The sequence below is a fragment of the Manis javanica genome, chromosome 3, assembly GCF_040802235.1.
Source record: "Manis javanica isolate MJ-LG chromosome 3, MJ_LKY, whole genome shotgun sequence".
Taxonomy (NCBI): Eukaryota; Metazoa; Chordata; class Mammalia; order Pholidota; family Manidae; genus Manis; species Manis javanica.
This window is the reverse complement of record NC_133158.1, coordinates 179,917,674-179,938,396: the sequence shown is the minus strand read 5'-3', so window position 1 is coordinate 179,938,396 and position 20,723 is coordinate 179,917,674. Positions and strand designations below refer to the sequence as shown.

Below are 20,723 nucleotides of genomic sequence, written 5' to 3'. Positions count from 1 at the left end.
AAGGCAGAGTAACACAGAGAAGACAAGCAAAGATTCTATAGCATCTTATTACACTGATAGACAGTGACTGTAATGGGGTATGTGTGGGGGACTTGATAATAGGGGGAGTCTAGTCACCATAATGTTGTTCAAGTAATTGTACATTAACGATACCAAAATTTAAAAAAATTAAAAAATTAAAAAAAAGAAACTCAATAAACCTTTAGTAGAATCAACAAAGAAAAATCACACCAAGACACATCATAATCAAGCTGCTAAAAAACAGGAATAAAAAGAAATATTTTAAAGCAACTAGAGGAAAAAAAATATTATGTAGAGAAGGACAAAGATAAGGATGACAGAGATTTCACACCAGAAACAATACAAACCAGAAGATAGTGGAGCAATATATTTAAAGTAGCAAAAGAAAAAGCAAAAAGACAACTGTCAGCTTATAAATTTACATCCAATGGTAACACCTTTCAGAAACAAAGGTAAAAGTGGGAAAAAAGGTTAAGACTCTTAAAAGGATAAAAACTTTCAGCTTTAAGATGAATAAGATCTGAGGCTCTAATGTAAAAATGACTACAGTTGATCATACTATATTATATAATTAAAATTTGCTAAAAGAGTCAAATTTAAATGTCTCACCTAAAAAGGAAGGGAGAATCTAAATATGTAGGTGATTGACATGATCATTAACCCAATGGAGGAATCCTTTCATAATGAATACATATATCAAATCACACTTTGTACACTTTAGATATCTTACCATTTTATTTGTTAATTATATCCCTGCAATTAAAAAACATGTAGAAGTGAAATGATCAACAATAGAAAGGACAGAAGGGGAGTACTGGATGTATTAGAGTATAAAGTTCTTACATTATATAGGGGTCTTATATAGTATATATCAATTTGTATACCATTACATATAGTATGTTCCAGCATAAGGTTCTTATATAAGAATCTATATATTATTACTTCAAAGATCACTGGTGATAACTTAGAGATGCATACTGTAAAAAAATATATATATAAAACCAATCAAGGAGATAAAATGGTATCATTAAAAAGTCAATCCACCAAGAGCATTCTTCAATGTACTAGAGCAAATTGTTCTAAACTTCATATGGAACCCCAAAGACCCCAAATAGACAAAGCAATCCTGAGATGGAAGAATAAAGCTGGGGGGATTATGCTCCCCAACTTCAAGCTCTACTACAAAGCCACAGTAATCAAGACAATTTGGTACTGGCACAAGAACAAACCCACAGACCAGTGGAACAGAATAGAGAGCCCAGATATAAACCCAACCATACATGGTCAATTAATATATGATGAAGGACCTACGGACATACAATGGGGAAATGACAGCCTCTTCAACAACTGATCTTGGCAAAACTGGACAGCTACATGCAAGAGAATGAAACTGGATTGCCTAACTCCATGTACAAAAGCAAACTCGAAATGGATCAAAGACCTGAATGTAAGTCATGAAACCATAAAACTCTTAGAAGAAAACATAGGCAAAAATCTCTTGAATATAAACACAAGCAACTTTTTCCTGAACACATCTCCTAGGGCAAGGAAAACAAAAGCAAAATGAACAAATGGGACTACATCAAACTAAAAAGCTTATGTACAACAAAGGAAACCATCAGAACAAAAAGGAATCCAACAATATGGGAGAATATATTTGTAAATGACATATTTGACAAGGGGTTAACATCCAAAATATGTAAAGAACTAACATGCCTTAACAACAAAAAGCAAACAGCCCGATTAAAAGAATGGCCAGAGGATCTGAACAGACACTTCTCCAAAGAAGAAATTCAGATGCCCAACAGGCACATAATTATCATGAAAATGCAAATTAAAACTACAATGAGATATCACCTCACACCAGTTAGGATGGCCAACATCCAAAAGACAAGTAACAACAAATGCTGGCAAGGATGCAGAGAAAGGGGAACACTCCTACACTGTTGGTGGGAATGTAAATTAGTTCAACCATTATGGAAAGCAATAGGGAGGTTTATCAAAAAATTAAAAACAGAAATACAATTTGACCCAGGAATTCCTCTCCCAGGAATTTACCTGAAGAAAACAAGATCACAGATTCAAAAAGACATATGCATCCCAATGTTTACTGCAGCACTATTTACAATAGCTAAGATATGAAGCAACCTAAGTGTCCATCAGTAGATGAATAGATAAAGAAGAGGTGGTACATATTCACTATGGAATATTATTCAGCCATAAGAAGAAAACAAATCCTACCATTTGCAACAACATGGATGGAGCTAGAGGGTATTATGCTCAGTGAAATAAGCCAGGCAGAGAAAGACAAGTACCAAATTATTTCACTCATTTGTGGAGTATAACAACAAAAGAAAACTGAAGGAACAGAAAAGCAGCAGACTCACAGACTCCAAGAAGAGACTAGAGGCTAACAAAGGGAAAGGGGCTTGGGAGGGTGGGTGGGAAGGGAGGGAGAAGAGGATTAAAGGGCATTATGATTAACATATATAATGTAGGGAGGTCACAGAGAAGGCAGTGTACCACAAAGAAGAGAAGTAATGACTATAGCATCTTATCACACTCATGGACAGTGACTGCAATGGGATGTGCAGGGGAACTTGATAATATGGGTGAATGTAGTACCCACAATGTTGCTCATGCATAACCTTCATAAGATTGTATGTCAATGATACATTAATATAGGAAAAAAAACAATCATTCTTCCCCAGTTGCTGGGAGCCAACCTACACCGCCTGCCTGATGGCACTGCCCAGGAGGCTAATGGATGGATACCACACAGTGGGCTGCCAAAGGGGAGGCTACTGATATCTCTTCTATTGCTTAATTTGACTATTCCCCTAGTCCAAACAGCCCCCATGAATCAGAAAATGCCCCCAGGGGCCATCCCTAAGGAGGGGACCTCAGAATGAGCCAATGAAGGAAGTGCCTGGGGAAAGGACTGTTAGGAACTGTAGAGCAATCATAAAAACCCAGCTTGTGTCAAGATAGTCCCCTCATCTAAAAAGAAAATAAAACCCTACACATTCCCTCCCCAGGCTGGTGGGTTAGTATCCCTGGGTTGGGAAATAAAAGAAACTTCAGGTGAATTCAGTGTTCAACTCGCAGACCAACTTGTCCCCCAGGAGAAATAAGAGATGACCATCATAAGGTATGGATCAAGAGAGCAGGTGGGAGCCTTGCTTGGAGAGGCCGAACATCTTGGCGGAGTCTCCTTATGAACCACTACTATACGGATTATGGTAGGTGCTGTTAAAGCCAAGATAACAGAATGAGTGCTGCTCATTCTACCATAAATGGTTTCAGGGAACTATAGAAAAAACATGATCCTGCAATGGTTAAGCAAGTTTAAGACACATTTAGAAGACATTGTGTTGCCTTGTAGAAATTTCACTTGAGATTAGAATCTAAAAGTAAAAAAACAGCAGAAAAATCTTGAGGAAAAAACCATGAGACCTTTCGTGGTTGGAAAAGCAGGGGAACATTCCAAGAAGTAGATTATGCCATAAAATACCTAATGACACATGCTTTATGATGATTTTATGATGACTTTATGTAACCAATCCCCTTTATAATGCTTGAAGTTTCTGTCAATCGATGGCCAGTTTAGCATATCTGCTAGTGTCTATGTCCTCACTCGCCGAAGCCATTCATCCTTCGGGGACCCCTGGACCCACTGGAGCAGGACTCCGACACTCAGTGAATATACAACTTGTCCTGGCACTGGTGGAAGCAGGGCTGAATGCTTTCTGATTTATGACAAGCTGGAGCAGTTTCAGGGGACACCACACTGTGACAGATAGTTAGAGGAGTAAGGCAATTAGAGTGAAGAAAGCCCAGACCCCATTGGGAATAGGACATCTACCCCAAAGGAGTATACTGTGTATATTTCCCCAATCGTTGAATACATTTGGGGGTGGATATCCTTGCAGGGCCTGCTGTTACAGACCACTACACATGTGTTCAGACTGAGGATACATGTGGTAAAGGAAGTGCTGAGGGGACATGCTAAGCACCCACCTAAAATTCTGCCTGTACCTCGGCAGGTGACAAATGCTAAGCAATATAAATTGCTGGGGGTAAAAAGAAACTGGAGAAACCCTCCAGGAGCTTGAGAAGGTGGGCATCATAAAGCCCACTCACAGTTCTTTTAATTCCCTGGTGTGGCCAGTGAGAAAGCTAGAAGGCTCCTGGTATATGACCGTGTATTACCAAAAATTGAATAAAGTCACACCCCCTCTGCATGCTGCTGTCCCCTCTATAGTAGCCCTTATGGACACCCTCGGTCATGAACTAGGAACATATCAGTATATTGTGTACCTTGCTAATACCTTCTTTTCTATTGACATAGTGCAGGAAAGTCTGGAACAATTTGCCTTCACGTGGGAAGGCCAGCAGTGGATGTTTACTCTCATTCCACAGTCACCTCCACAGCCCCACCATCTGTCATGGATGTGCAGCCCAGGATTGGCAGCATGGGAGAAACTGCCAATAGTGTGGCTGCACCATTATATTAATGGTATCATGCTCACATCCGATTCTTACAGATCTAGAAGGTGCAGCACCTAGACTGCTGCAACATCTACAGGAGAAAGGATAGGCTGTGAACAGCACCAAAGTTCAGGGGCCTGGTTTGTCAGTAAAGTTCTTGAGGGTTGTCTAGTTGGCTAAGACTAAATTTATCCCAGAAGCAGTCATAAATAAAGTCCAGGCTTTCCCTACCCCTACAACTCTGGCAGTATTACAAGAGTTTTGGGTCGTTTAGACTACTGGAGAGTGTTTATCCTGCACTTGGCTCAAATTCTGAGACCCTTATATTGACCGGTATGAAAGAGCAGCACATGGGGCAGGGATGAAACATGTGCATCTCCCTTCACCACTGCTAAGAGAACAGCCAAGGCCATGCAGGCCTTGAGGGTAATGGACCAATGAAGGTCCTGTGAGCTAGATGTTCATGTAGCCGAAGACAGTTATGGATGGGGCCTTTGGCAGGGGCTTGAATGGACATGCCGAACTATTGGATTCTGATGGCAACAATAGAAAGGAGCAGAGGTCAGGTACACCTTAATAGAGAAGCAACTGGCTGCTGTGTACCATGGAACCCATCACCAGAACAGCTCCAACCAAGGTAACAACCACCTATTGTATCATGGGCTGGGTACAAGACTGGACCCAAAGGCCATGAAGTGGCATGGCACAGACATCAACACTGGCCAAAAGGGGTGCATATTTACAGCAGTGTAGTGCCCTCTCACTAGCCCCTTAAGTGGAGAACTCCAACACTTTTTGGGGCCAGTGACATATACAAGTGAAAAGCAAGAAGAACTTGCTTTGGAGCCATTACTAACAGAGAACCCTTACTGGGAGGGTAGAGCCACTATACCTGAGTATGCACGATACACATACATTGCCCCAGTCGTGGGCAGCCCCTGAAGTGGAGGGCTATGGCTCTCCATCCTAAGACTGAAACAATATGGAAGAAGGATGGAGAGGGGAAGACCAGTCAATGGGCATATTTGAGGGCAGTATAGCTCATGATCACCCAGGAGCCCTTCCCATTAGTTGTCTGCACAGAGAGCTGGGCCATCTATTGGAGCTTGACTCTGTGGCTACCAATGTGGTATCATGCCAAATGGATGGTTGGTCACCGGACCCTCTGAGGGCAAGAGCTGTGGCAAGACCTATGGGCATCTGGTCAGACTGAGACTGTTACTGTATATTGTGTGACCACTTGCCTTTGGCATCCCCAGGGAATGATGGAAGCGGACACACAGGCCCAGGTGCATCGGCTACAAGGAAAGCCTGCCTCGGATGTGGCTCAATGGTTACATCAACATTTGTTGCACATGGGACAAAAGAAAACGTGGGCTGTGCCCATTGGTGGGGCTTGCCTTTGACCTTTGAAGAAGTCAGCAGAGCCTGGAAGGAGTACCTTGTGTGCTCTTAGAGGGACTTACACAGAGTCCCGCAGCAACATAGGACAATAGCTAAGAGGCCAATACTCTCATCAGGTGGCAGACAGACTATATTGGGCCTCTGCCCTATCAGAAGGGTATCAGCATGCCATAACTTGAGTGGTCACAACTACTGGACTCATGGTTGCTTTTCCTGTGCTTCATGCAGATCAGAATATGACCAAAAGGGGCCTAGAGCATCTCTTTGCAGCCTATGGCTGACAACAGGTGACCGAGGGTGATCAAGGCACTCACTTTATTGAACATGTGTTATAAGAATCAATGCAACAATTAGTAATAAGGTGGAAGTTTCACATGCCACATAAGCCTACCAAGGCAGGCCTGATAAGAGAGGTACAATGGCTTGTTAAAATCTGGCCTTAAGTCAGACACCAATAGTCTACAGAGCTGGTCAGTCCACTTATGGACACTGATATGGCATTTGAATGAGAAGCCTAAGAAGGAGGCACTAAACCCTGTGGACATGCTAACATAAAATATTGCCTTCCATATACAACTGTGCTTGCAACCCAAGGAGAACTTATTGAAGCCAGGATTTGGCCAGCATAGCAACATCTTGGTGCCAGCACCAACCATACTAAACCTGAGAGACTCCATTGAGTGGATGTGGCTCTGGATATTTTGACACATGGACCAGAGATGGCTAGCCCTTCTGGTGCCTTGAGGAAAAGTCCTGGAAGCTGGCCTCCTGTGTGTACCTGGAGTAACCACAGAGTGAGCCTGAAAGATCACAATAACGTATCCAAAATGGCCAGAAGGTAAAAGCACCTTACAGGGAAGTTTTGTTCTGTCATTATGGCCAGTGTATGCCCCTCCCACAGCTCTACATATTGACCCATCCATAACTCCCACAGGGAGGGGGATAAAAGTATGGTATACTAGACCTGGATGGGACCCCTTCCTGCCACATTCCTATGAAAGGATCACTCTCTTGAACGTATCCTACCTAATGGACAGCACTTAGCTATGCTGGTGTCATTGAACATGTGTCTGATCACCCTTAAGGTTATTGTCTTCTACAGTCTGTGGATTGGGCATGCCCTCTAGCACAGCTGCTGCTTGCTGAGTATGTCTGGAACTCCCTAGCTATTCAGCAGATGGCCTCCCATGGAATGTGGGAGCTACAGACTTAATATGAGTGGAACTTTGGACCCACCTGGATCCTCAGGCTTGAGGGCTGTCATAATTTTATTGCTATCTCTTTCATAATTGTTCTTATTATTGTATGTTGTTACTCTGGTTACAACACATTAGCTTTCTTGCACAGGGGCCACTGTGGAAGACTGGGGGTGCATAGGTTGTGAGGCAAGAATTCTGGAGGGGTGGGTTGTGTGGTGAATGAAGTTTTCATCCAGATTTCCCACCTGGCAGATGAGAGCCTATGTGCATATCAGTGGGACACAGCAGAGCCAAGCCAGGGTGAGGGGTGGAGAGAAAACAGCCATTCTCTCCTCCCATCTATTCCTGGTACATAACTGATCTGGTGCCCATCAGTCACCAGGGACTGGAGTTCCTCCCAGAAGAGGCAGGCAGGGAAAGCAAGCATGTACTCCCTCAGGAGGGATGGATGCAGCAGGCTGGATAGTGGAGCTACACAGAAGGGAGCAGAAAGAGCCGAGCAACAGACTGAGCCAAGAACAATAAAACCTTTTCCCCCAACTTTCCCTTTCTCTTGTCTTCCTTCAATGTCACTGGATTCATAAGGAACTTGCTCCATGCAGAGAAGCTCCTTCCTCCCAGAGCCACACTGAAAAAGCATTTGATGAAATTCAACATCCATTCATACTAAAAACTCTCAAGAAAATGGGCAGAGGGAATGTAGCTCAACATAGTAAATGCCATATATGACAACCCACAGCTAACTTCATACTCAATAGAGAAAAGATAAATGTTCTTCCTCTAAAATCAGGATCAAGACAAGGATGTCCACTCTCATCACTTTTATTCAACATAGTTCTGGAAGTTCTGGCCGTGATAATCAGAAAAGAAAAAGAAATCAAAGGCATCCAAATTGGTAGGGAAGAAGTTAAATGGTCACTATTTGCAGATGACATACAGAAAACCCTAAGTACTCCACCAAAAAATTACTAGAACTAGTAGCTCAAAGAAGACAAACAGGGACTCTGTGGTATCTTACTATACTGATGTACAGGGACTGCAATGGGGTACAGAGGGGACTCAATGGCAAGGGTGAATGTAATAACCACATTGTTTTTCTTGTGAATCCTTCATAAGGGTGTATATCAATGATACCTTAATAAAAAAAAAATAATAATGTTGATAAGAGTAGTAGCTCAGGGGCTACTGGGAGGATTAAATAAGAAAGTGTTTATAATGCACTTAGAACAGTATTTACTGATGCACTGTTAGCTCATAACCAATGGTATCCATTATTGGCTGGACTCAAATAAAAAATAAATTACTAGAATAACTGGATTCAGCAAAGTTGCAGGATGCAAAATTAATGCACAGAAATCTGTTCCATTACTATATACTAACAATGAGCTAGCAGACAGAGAAATCAGGAAAACAATTCCATTTACAATTGCATCAAAAAGAATAAAATACCTAGGAGTAAACCTAACTGAGGAGGTGAAAGACCTATACTCTGAAAATTGTAAGACACTCATGAGAGAAATTAAAGACACAAATATATGGAAATCCATCCCATGCTCATGGAGAGAAGAATTAATACTTAATACTTTCAAAATGGCCATCCTATCCAAAGCAATTAATAAATTCAATTCAATCCATATCAAAGTACCAACAGCATTTTTCAGTGAACTAGAGCAAATAATCCTAAAATTCATATGGAACCACAAAAGATCACAAACAAACCAAAGCAATCCTGAGAAAGAAGAACAAAGCTGAAGGGATTATGCTCCCTGACTTCCAGCTCTACTACAAAGTCACAGTAATCAAAACAGTATGGTACCAGCACAAGAACAGACCCATAGACCAATGGAACAGAATAGAGAGCCCAAATATACACCCAACCATATGGTCAATTAATATACAATAAAGGAGCCATGAATGTACAATGGGCAAAAGACTGCCTATTCAATAACTGGTGTTGAGAAAACTGGACAGCTACATGCAAGAGAAGGAAAGTGGATTACTGTCTACTTCCATACACAAAAGTAAAATCTAAATAGATCAAGGAATCTAAATGTAAGACATGAACACATATAGCTCTTATAAGAAAATAGGCAAAAATCTCTTGAACATAAGCATGGGCAATTTTTTCTGGACACATCTTTCTGGTAAGGGAAACAAAAGCAAAAATGAACAAATGGGACTACATCAAACTAAAAAGCTTCTGTGCAGCAAAGGACACCATCAGCAGAACCAAAAGGTAACCTACAGTATAGAAGAATATATTCATAAATGATTTATCTGATAAGGGGTTAACATCCAAAATACATAAAGAACTCATTTCCCTCAACACCAAAAAAAAAACAAATAACCTGATTAAAATATGGGTGGAGGACCTGAACAGACATTCAGACATTTCTCCAGAGAAGAAATACAGACAGCCAACAGGCTTATGAAAAAGATGCTCCACATCACTAATCATTGGGGAAATGAAAATCAAAACACAATAAGATATCACTTCACACTAGTTAGAACGGGCACTATACAAAACACAAGAAATAACAAGTGTTGGTGAGGATGTGGAGGAAAGGGAAGCCTCCTAAACTGTTGGTGGGAATGTCAATTGGTGTAGCTGCTGTGGAAAACAGTATGCAGTTTCTTCAAAAAACATGGAAATAGAAATGCAGTACAACCCAGTAATTCCACTTCTACAAATTTATGTGAAGAAAGCAAAATCCCTGATTAGAAAAGATATATGCACCCCTAGGTTTATTGCCATATTACATATAACAGCCATGACAGGAAGCAAACAAAGTGTCCCATGATAGATGCATGGATAAAAAAGATGTGGTATATATACACAGTGGAATATTATTCAGCCATAAAGAAGAAAGCATTCCAGCCATTTGTGACATGGACAGACCTAGAAGGTATTATGCTCAGTTAAAAAAGCCCAGATAGAGAAAGACAAGCACCATACAGTCTCACTGATCTGTGGAACCTAAAAACAAAACAGAAGGAACAAAAAAACAGCAGTAGGCTCACAGACACCAAGAAGTGACTAGTAGTTACTATGGGGTGAGGACTTAATAATGTGTGCAACTGTTGAACCACTGTGTTGTATACTTGAAATCAATATAAGATTGTTTTCAACTATACTTCAATTATTTAAAAAAAGGCAAAGTGGCATAACACAAACTTTCACAAAGGGAGGGACACCTGTATATGCTGCCAAAGCACATACTTAACTGCTTTTCAAATACATGACATAAAATTTCCATAGAGTTCTAGACTTTCCTCCTTTTTTAAGAAACGTAAGACTTGCCATTCATAATAAGACAAAAGATGGCAAGTATGTTACTAAAATACAATCATTATTTTACAATTATTGAAAGTAAATATTTAATAACAATACATGTGGATATCAGATATTATTCTTCATATCATGTATACAATTGAAAAACACAGAAGAGGGTGGGGAGAAGATATATAATAAGAGATACAACCTCACTGACTTGAGTAACCTTCTATTAGACATTAATCTAAGAATTAAAAATAAAAAGTTACTAAAATGTCTTTTACACTGTTAGAAGAATTTTCAGAAGACTCCTTTCTGCTTTGAGTTCCTATAATTTGTTCTTTTGCATTTATGTACTTGACATTCCTACTTTATATTTTTACCTTATCTCCTTCAGTAGGTGGGATACATATGTGAGTGGAAATTTAAATTTCACCTCCTTTACCTATGGGCTCCCAAGTGTGCCTAACTTGAGGCCTTGAGTGAAAAACTCAAACACATCTTTTGACTATAAACATGACTTAATTCTCATATTATTGATAAAGTAAAATTTACTGACTTCATTCATATCCCAAAACAAGTGACTATGTAGTTACACCTACAGGCTAGGAATTGTTCAAACTTCCATTTCTCGATCACCAGGGTAAAACCCTGCCAGGCGTTTCATACTTGGATCACTTTTTTACTACCATACAATGCACATAGTAATGAACTCAAAGGAAGATGTTTATTTTGACATATTTTTTTCATTCCTTAAGGAATGTTTTTAGCCTATGGCTTTGCCTTGGGTGAAATAATGTCAAATTGTTTAAAGCAAACGGAAAATGCCAACCTTTTAGGTCCTTTACTAAATTCTCTACACATAGGAGCTACAGACACAAGAGACGGCTGGCTGGCCAGTTGGCTGATACTCAGCCATTAACAGTAGCATAGGCATGGATGTGAATGAACTGAAAAAAATCACATCACCTAACACTACTTAATATTAAAATGAATGGTTCCTAGTGGAAGCTTCCTTGTTCCTGAACCACAGAGCAGCAAGCTGACAAGATAATCATGGGGCTTTAGAGGTTCACAGGAAATTCTCTGCATATACCTAGCTTACTGAACTGGTATATCAATAGCTTTAATAGAGTGGGGGGAGATTATGAATGTTATAAAAGGTGCTTGTGTTATTTACATTACCATCATCTTTTTAAAAGCAAGACATTTAAAAATTGATTGAGAAAGCTAGTTCATTTTTACAGTTGCTCCACTGTAAGTCACTTGCTCATGGTAGCTTGTGGGGATTGGTTGACAAGCTCCTGCACTGCTTTAGGCTACAATCCTCACACAGTGCCGGAAGGGTTATTACCACTGCAGGTGTCTACAGACGACAACAAAGGAGCCTTACCCTTTCCCGAAGGCACCTTATTAGCACTCTGTACACAGCCAAGGGAACAGCACCGCATTCTCCAGGGGTCCTTTTTGCTTCTTCCTAAAATGAAATGGAAGGAAAGGCAGTGAAGCTATCAGCACAAAAGATGTTAACCCATTCAAGAAAAATGCAATTTCAAACACACAAACTATCTGAAACTATCTTAATAATCTGTTTAAAGTACTACTTACTACCTGATAATTCTGACCTGATATGGGGTCTTTCCCTGCATTGTACATACAAGGTATTTCTTCTATTTCTCATTGTATTAGATATGATGTTAAGATCCCCTCATCAGAAGCGAGATGTCACCAAGAAGTGACAGTGATCTGGCTGATAGAGAAACCATTCTATTAATAACTACATGAAAATACAGATAACCCTACCTAAAAGGTATTACATTGTCTGGAATGACTTAAGAGCACAGAGTGCCCAGCTCTGAGTACTACCTCCAGATAATCCATAAGCAGAAGCAAAACGCAGTATGTTACCTAATAAGGCAATGTGCCAAATAAAAATAAACAAATGTGATCAGTGGATACACTGATTTGAATGACATCAGCAATAATTCTCTCACAGAAGAACTAAATTAGGGTAATAATCAAAAGAACACTCCTCCAATGTTTCAAACAAAAACAACAGAATTGAGAGGCACAGAGAAAGGTGAAAAAATTAATCTCTTTAAAGCATAAGAAATTAGTTCTGTTTAGAGAAAATATTTGAGATTGTCCTAATGTTATAATAGTACTTTACTGATTCAAATGTGTTTTATACCCATGATGAGAATTGTGACCCATAAAATGGTACCCTAATCACAGAATTTCACATGTGGTCATATTCTAGACATTAACATCCTGAGCTGCTGCAGCTCAAAAATCACCAACTCAGCACCCAATTTAGCTCCCAAACACAACTTTCCTTCCCTTCCAGCTCTCTTATGCACAAATTTTCACAACCACAACCTTTCTTTGAGGTCACTGGACTCCGCTTCCCCTTCCCCAACCCTTTCCTTTCTAATTTTGTTCCTATTTCATTTACTCTTATTTAAATTCTCAGAATGGTCTCTTACAATTCTCCAATCTATTTCCCACATTTAACCCAGAGTAATATTTTGAGGGTTTATATCAGATGACATCAACACCCTTCTTTAAAAGCCTTCATGACTTCCCCTAGTTCACAGGATCAAGATGGAGACATCCGGCTTGGCCAAGGAGCCCTTCCTGACCATGTCCCTGCCAGATACTTCAGCCTCGCTTCTGGGCTCACTTCCCTCTTGTCCCACTGGCCTTGATGCAGTTCATGCATGAAGAACGGCACTTCCTGTGTGACAGGAACTCTTCTAAACAATGCTCACACAGCTATACAAGACAGGTAAGTTTTCTGCTTTAATAGTTCTTCAAGGGGACAGAGATTACAAAGAAATAAAACAAGTCAAGAAAGTGATGAATTCTATAGAGGAAAACAAGGCAGGGTTAGGGATTTGAGGAAAACTGTAGACTGGGTGGCTCCATCTCATATTGCTCAAAGCCAGGAAAAGGCTCTCTGAAGGGGTCCATTTGAGCAGAGAGAACATGCAAACATCTAGGAAGACAACACCGCCAGGAGAAGGAATGGCAAGTGCACAGGTGTTGAGGCAGGAGTGTGGCGTGGTGGTTCTGCAGCTGTGCGGAGCTCAGGGTGCTGAAAGGAGAGACAGTAGGACAGTAGTGAGGGCTGAGGTCACACAGATCCTGGGGAGGCAGCCCACAAGCACCCACAGAGCACATGGCTGCGATAGCACTCAAGGAAAGAGGACCAGAGGGCTCCGAGGAGGGACACTGCAGTCTTTCGCATGGTTTGTAACAAGATCACTCTGGCTGATGTCTGAAAAACAGACCTAAATGGACATAAGAATAAAGCAAGGAGACTATCTGGGAGTTCTTACTACTCTCAGGTGAGAGAGGGTTATGGGCTGGGCAAAAAATGACAAAATAAGACAAAATAAGAACCTTGATTCAAGGTGGGAGGTATCCTTGACAAACGAAAGAATACATGAACTATAAATATATTGCCTCATAACATCCTCTGCAGAATTCCACTCTGTCCTCAAGGTCAACAACATTGTACCCTTGGGGTGTCATCAGAGAGCCAATAGGACAGGTGTGGGTCTCTGTACCCTATCACTTCATGTCACTCTCCCTCGGTCAACACTGACCTGAGATTTTAAGATTTTACAAATACTCAGTGACAATTCCACAAAAGCCTTCATCTCATGGAAAGTTGGTGATTTTTGTGGATCTAGGGACATAACTTCCTTTTCTGGCTTGCTGTGATAAGATGGGGTCAAATGCCATACCTGTAGAATCACTCCTTTATTAAAGTAGCCCAACTTACATTCAGTTAAGTAAGAATCAAGGAAAATGATTCCCTAGATCTAATGTTAAAAACAAATAGGACTATGATTCTATATGATTTCATTCATGTCAAATTCTAAAAAATGCAAACTAGTCTACATGACAGAAAGCAAATTAGTGGTTGCATGGAAACAGGGAGGAGACATAAGGGAGAAATAACAAAGGGTGCTCAGGAAGCATTAAAAGGTGATAGATATATTCACTATTTTGATTTGGTGATTGTTTCAGAGGTGTGCACAGAGGTCAAAGCTTAAAAACTATAATCACTAAATTTGTGCAGTTTATTGTATGCCAAGCACACATCTATTAAACTGGGAGTAGAGGGAAGAGTAAAAAGAAAAAGGGGGGAGAAAAAAAAAGAATCAGACTACACTCTCATACCTGATAAAATGGCAGGCTAGGCACCTGGCCACTCTTCTAATTAAGGCAGCTAGTTTTATGCTAACATCTTTAAAATCCATCAGAGATCTGCAAGAACACAAAAAATAAGATAACTACAAGCCCAAGTACTGCAGGTTGCTTCTGCACCACAGGCCTGCTGTGCCTGGTAAATCTGAGCTCTGATGTCAATGCCTGGGGAACTCAAAGTAACAGCAAATCAAAATTAAACTCTCCAACCCCAGCGCCAAAGAACTGCAAGGAAAACTGCCTTTCACAGAACTTGGCACACGTGAGAAAGTTCCAGTGGAAGAAGAGGCAGAGAGGGAACCCTAACTACTGATTAAGAAATACGTCCGTACTACTTAAGAGCTCCAATGTCTCTCCACATACAGTTCTTAACAGAGTATGACTTACAGGTGAAAAAAGCAACTTGTTACATCAAATGAGACAAAATAAAAATCTACATATCTACACTTCTAATCTACAAAAACAACTCTGAAACCTAAGTAGGGAAATATATTTATGGTATTTACTGGGGAACTAGGCAAATGGGGACAAAAACAGAAGAGACTTTTCACTGTATACTTTTCCTTACATCTAGGTGTCTACCACAATGAATGTGTCGTCTCTTCAAAACATAAAATTACCTAAGAATACATTCAATGAAAGATACACGTACAAAAGTTTTATGAAAAGAATGAAATAAGGATGAAAATATTTCTTAAAACATAAATATATGGAAATGCCATTTTTTGTTTATAGGATAACAAAGTAGCCTTAATATGCTAATACTTTCTTAAATGATACATAGACTTAGTATAAATCCAAATATGGAAAGACTCAAAATCATAAAAATATCAGTACTTCCCAAATTGTTCGCCCTGGTTAATATTTTTTATTCACTTTGTTATCATTAATCTACAATTACACAAAGAACATTATGTCTACTAGAATCCCCCCTTCACCAAGTTCCCCCCACAAACACCATTGCAGTCACTGTCCATCAGCGTAGTAAATGCTATAGAATCACTACATCCCTCTGTTGCACAGCCCTCCATATGCCCCCCCACCACATTATACATGCTAATCATAAGGTCCCCTTTCTTTTTCCCTGCCCTTATCCCTCCCATCCCACCCATCCACCCGAGTCACTTTCCCTTTGGTAACTGTTAGTCCATTCGTGGGTTCTGTGATTCTGCTGCTGTTTTGTTCCTTCAGTTTTTCTTAGTTCTTATGCTCCACATATGAGTGAAATCATTTGGTACTTATCTTTCTCTGCCTGGCTTATTTCACTGAGCATAATACCCTCTAGCTCCATCCATGTTGTTGCAAATGGTAGGATTTGTTTTCATTTTATGGCTGAATAATATCCCATTGTGTATATGTACCACTTCTTCTTTATCCATTCATCTACTGATGGACATTTAGGTTGCTTCCATTTCTTGGCAACTGTAAATAGTGCTGCGATAAACATAGGGGTGCATCTGTCTTTTTCAAACTGGCTCCTGCATTCGTAGGGTAAATTCCTAGAAGTGGAATTCCTGGGACAAACAGTAATTCTATTTTGAGCTTTTTGAGGAAGCCCCATACTGCTTTCCACAATGGTTGAACTAATTTACATTCCCAACAGCAGTGTAGGAGGGCTCCCCTTTCTCCACAACCTCGCCAACATTTGTTGTTGTTTGTCTTTTGGATGGTGGCGATCCTTACTGCTGTGAGGTAATATCTCATTGTGGTTTTAATTTGCATTCCTCTGATGACTAACGATGTGGAGCATCTTTTCATATGTCTGTTGGCAATCTGAATTTCTTCTTTGAAGAACTGTTTGTTCAGCTCCTCTGCCAATTTTTTAATTGGATTATTTGCTTTTTGTTTGTTGAGGTGCATGAGCTCTTTATATATTTTGGATGTCAACCATTTATCGGATCTGTCATTTATAAATATATTCTTCCATACTGTAGAGTACCTTTTTGTTCTAATGATGGTGTCCTTTGCTGTACAGAAGCTTTTCAGCTTGATATAGTCCCATTTGTTCATTTATGCTTTTGTTTCCCTTGCCTGTGGAGAGATGTTCATGAAGAAGTTGCTCATGTTTATGTCCAAGAGATTTTTGCCTATGTTTTTTTCTAAGAGTTTTATGGTTTCACAACTTACATTCAGGTCTTTGACCCATTTCAAATTTACTTTTGTGTATGGGGTTAGACAGTGATCAAGTTTCATTCTCTTACATGTAGCTGTCCAGTTTTGTCAGCACCATCTGTTGAAAAGACTGTCATTTCCCCATTGTATGTCCATGGCTCCTTTATCATATATTAATTGACCATATATGTTTGGGTTAATATCTGGAGTCTCTATTCTGTTCCACTGGTCTGTGGCTCTGTTCTTGTGGCAGTACGAGACTGTCTTGTTTACTGTGCCTTTGTAATAGAGCTTCAAGCTGGGGAGCAAGATCTCCCCAACTTTATTCTTCCTTCTCAGGATTGCTTTGGCTATTCAGGGTCTTTGGTGTTTCCAAATGAATTTTTGAACTATTTGTTCCAGTTCACTGAAGAATGCTGTTGGTAATTTGGTAGGAATTGCATCAAATCTGTATATTGTTTCGGGCAGGATGGCCATTTTAACAATATTAATTCTTGCTGGCCAAGAGCATGGGATGAGTTTCCCTTTGTTAGTGTCCCCTTTAATTTCTCTTAAGAGTGTCTTATAGTCTTCAGGGTATAGGTCTTTCACTTCCTCGGTTAGGTTTATTCCTAAGTATTTTATTCTTTTTGATGCAATGGTGAATGGAATTGTTTTCCTGATTTCTCTTTCGATTAGTTCATTGTTAGTGTATAGGAGAGCCACAGATTTCTGTGTGTTAATTTTGTATCCTGCAACTTTGCTGTATTCTGATATCAGTTCTAGTAGTGTTGGAGTGGAGTCGTTCGGGTTTTTTATATACAATATCATGTCATCTGCAAATAGTGACAGTTTAACTTGTTTACCAAATTGGATTCCTTGTATTTCCTTGTTTTGTCTAATTGCCGAGGCTAGGACCTCCAGAACTATGTTGAATAACAGTGGGGAGAGTGGGCATCCTTGTCTTGTTTCCGATTTCAGAGGAAAAGCTTTCAGCTTCTTGCTGTTTAGTATGATGTCGGCTGTGGGTTTATCATATATGGCCTTTATTATGTTGAGGTACTTGCCCTCTATAACCATTTTGTTCAGAGTTTTTATCATAAATGGATATTGAATTTTGTCGAATGCTTCTTCAGCATCTATGGAGATGATCATGTGGTTTTTGTTCTTCTTTTTGTTGACGTTGTGGATGATGTTGATGGATTTTTGAATGTTGTACCATCCTTGCATCCCTGGGATCAATCCCACTTGGCCATGGTGTATGATCCTTTTGATGTATTTTTGAATATGGTTTGCTAATATTTTGGTGAATATTTTTGCATCTACATTCATCAGGGATATTCGTCTGTAATTTTCGTTTCTGGTGGGGTCTTTGCCTGGTTTTGGTAGTAGGGTGATGTTGGCTTCATAGAATGAGTTTGGGAGTATTCCCTCCTCTTCTATTTTTTGGAAACTTTAAGGAGAATGGATATTATGTCTTCTCTGTATGTCTGATAAAATTCCGAGGTAAATCCATTTGGCGCGGGGTTTTGTTCTTGGGTAGTTTTTTGATTACTGCTTCAATTTCTTTGCTGGTAATTGGTTTGTTTAGATTTTGTGTTTCTTCCTTGGTCAGTCTTGGAAGGTTGTATTTTTCTCAGAAGTTGTCCATTTCTTCTAGGTTAGCATATAGATTTTCATAGTAGTCTCTAGTAATTCTTTGCATTTCTGTGGGGTCCGTGGTGATGTTTCCTTTCTCGTTTCTGATTCTGTTGATGTGTGTTGATTCACTTTTTCTCTTAATAAGTCTGGCTAGAGACTTACCTATTGTGTTTATTTTCTCAAAGAACCAGCTCTTGGTTTCATTGATTTTTTCTATTGTTTTATTCTTCTCAATTTTATTTATTTCTTCTCTGATCTTTATTATGACCCTCCTTCAGCAGACTTTAGGCCTCATTTGTTCTTCTTTTTCCAATTTCGATAACTGTGATGTTAGACTATTCATTTGGGTTTGTTCTTCCTTCTGTATATATGCCTGGATTGCTATATAATTCCCTCTTAAGACTGCTTTCACTGGGTCCCACAGAAGTTGGGGCTTTGTGTTGTTGTTGTCATTTGTTTCCATATATTGCTGGATCTTTGTTTTAATTTGGTCATTGACCCATTGATTATTTAGGTGCGTGTTGTTAAGCCTCCATATGTTTGTGAGCCTTTTTGCTCTCTTTGTATAGTTTAGTTCTAGTTTTATTCCTTTTTAGTTTGAAAAGTTGGTTGGTAGAATTTCAATCTTTTTGAATTTACTGAGGCTCTTTTTGTGGCCTCGTATGTGGTCTATTCTGGAGAACAGTCCATGTGCACTTGAGAAGAACGTGTATCCTGTTGGTTTTGGATGTAAAGTTCTATTGATGTCTATTAGGTCCATCAGTTCTAGTGTGTTGTTCAGTGCCTCTCTGTCCTTACTTATTTTCTGTCTGGCGGATCTGTCCTTTGGAGTGAATGGGGTGTTGAAGTCTCCTAAAATGAATGCATTGCATTGTATTTCCTCCTTCAGTTCTGTTAGTATTTGTTTCACATATGCTGGTGCTCGTGTGTTGGGTGCATTGATATTTATAATGGTTATATCCGCTTGTTGGACGGACCCTTTATCATCATGTAATGTCCTTCTTTATCTCTTGTTACTTTCTTTGTTTTGAAGTCTATTTTGTCTGATACTAGTACTGCAACACCTGCTTTTTTCTCCCTGTTGTTTGCATGAAATATCTTTTGCCATCCCTTGACTTTTAGTCTGTGCATGTCTTTGGGTTTGAGGTGAGTCTCTTGTAAGCAGCGTATAGGTGGGTCTTGTTTTTTTATCCATTCAGTGACTCTATATCTTTTGATTGGTGCATTCAGTCCATTTACATTTACGGTGATTATTGAAAGATATGTACTTATTGCCATTGCAGGATTTAGATTTGTGGCTACCAAAGGTTCAAGGTTAATTTCCTTACTATCTAATCGTCTAACTTAACTCACGTAGTATGCTGTTACAAACACAATCTAACGGTTCTTTTCTGTTTCTCCTCCTTTTTCTTCCTCCTCCATTCTTTATATGTTAGGTATCATATTCTGGACTTTTTGTCTATCCCTTGATTGACTTTGGGGATAGTTAATTTAATTTTGCATTTGCTTAGTAATCAGCTGTTCTACTTTCTTTACTGTGGTTTTATTACCTCTGGTGACAGCTACTCAACCTTATGAACACTTCCATCTATAGCAGTCCCTCCAAAATAGACTGTAGAGATGGTTTGTGGGAGGTAAATTCTCTCAGCTTTTGCTTATCTGGAAATTGTTTAATCCTTCCTTCCAATTTAAATGGTAATCTTGCCTGATAAAGTAATCTTGGTTCCAGGCCCTTCTGCTTCATGGCATTAAATACATCATGCCACTTCCTTCTGGCTTGTAAGGTTTCTGCTGAGAAGTCTGATGTTAGCCTGATGGGTTTTCCTTTGTATGTGATCTTATTTCTATCTCTGGCTGCTTTTAACACTCTGTCCTTATCCTTGATCTTTTCCATTTTAATTACTATGTGTCTTGGTATTGTCTTACTTAGGTCCCTAGTTAATTTTTTAAAAAGAAATGATTTGTGGAGACTGTTGAGAATTAGGTTTGGGGTGGATTAATGATTATGCATTGAGTCCCCTATACAGAATTTTATTGTTGTTAACAACCATTTGATCAATAAATATGAGAGATGCCCTCTCAAAAAAAAAAAAGAAAAAAAAAAGAAATGATTTGCAGAATTGGACAAGACATTATGAAAATAAGGAGGAGAAATATGCCGTACCAGCTCTCAGTACTAACTATGGAGCTAAATGATCTTAGGTACCAATGTTTCATAACATTTATAATAGTAGTCTTAAAATTATCATTATTATTGTCCAGAATGTCAGTTTAATTAAGATACCAAGAATACTGAAGTTATATAGCATTTACGCATATTCTAAAACTAAAACATCAGAAATATGGGGCAAAGAACAGCTCAAGATGGCAGCATCAGTAGGATG

The 20,723-nt window shown here is 39.4% G+C and overlaps 1 protein-coding gene across 18 annotated transcripts in view; it reads right to left on the bottom strand.

Moving 5' to 3' along the window:
- The window catches only part of ULK4 (unc-51 like kinase 4), a 735,705-nt gene that overhangs the window by 566,437 nt on the left and 148,545 nt on the right, over positions 1–20,723 (bottom strand). For all 18 annotated transcript variants that reach the window (XR_012129586.1, XR_012129585.1, XR_012129584.1 and 15 more), the window contains one exon: positions 11,783–11,866. Coding sequence is in view for 14 of the 18 variants with exons in the window: in XM_073232503.1 (XP_073088604.1) it covers positions 11,783–11,866 (84 nt within the window). In the remaining 4 variants the exon portion in view is untranslated. The remainder of the gene's footprint in view (positions 1–11,782; positions 11,867–20,723) is intronic.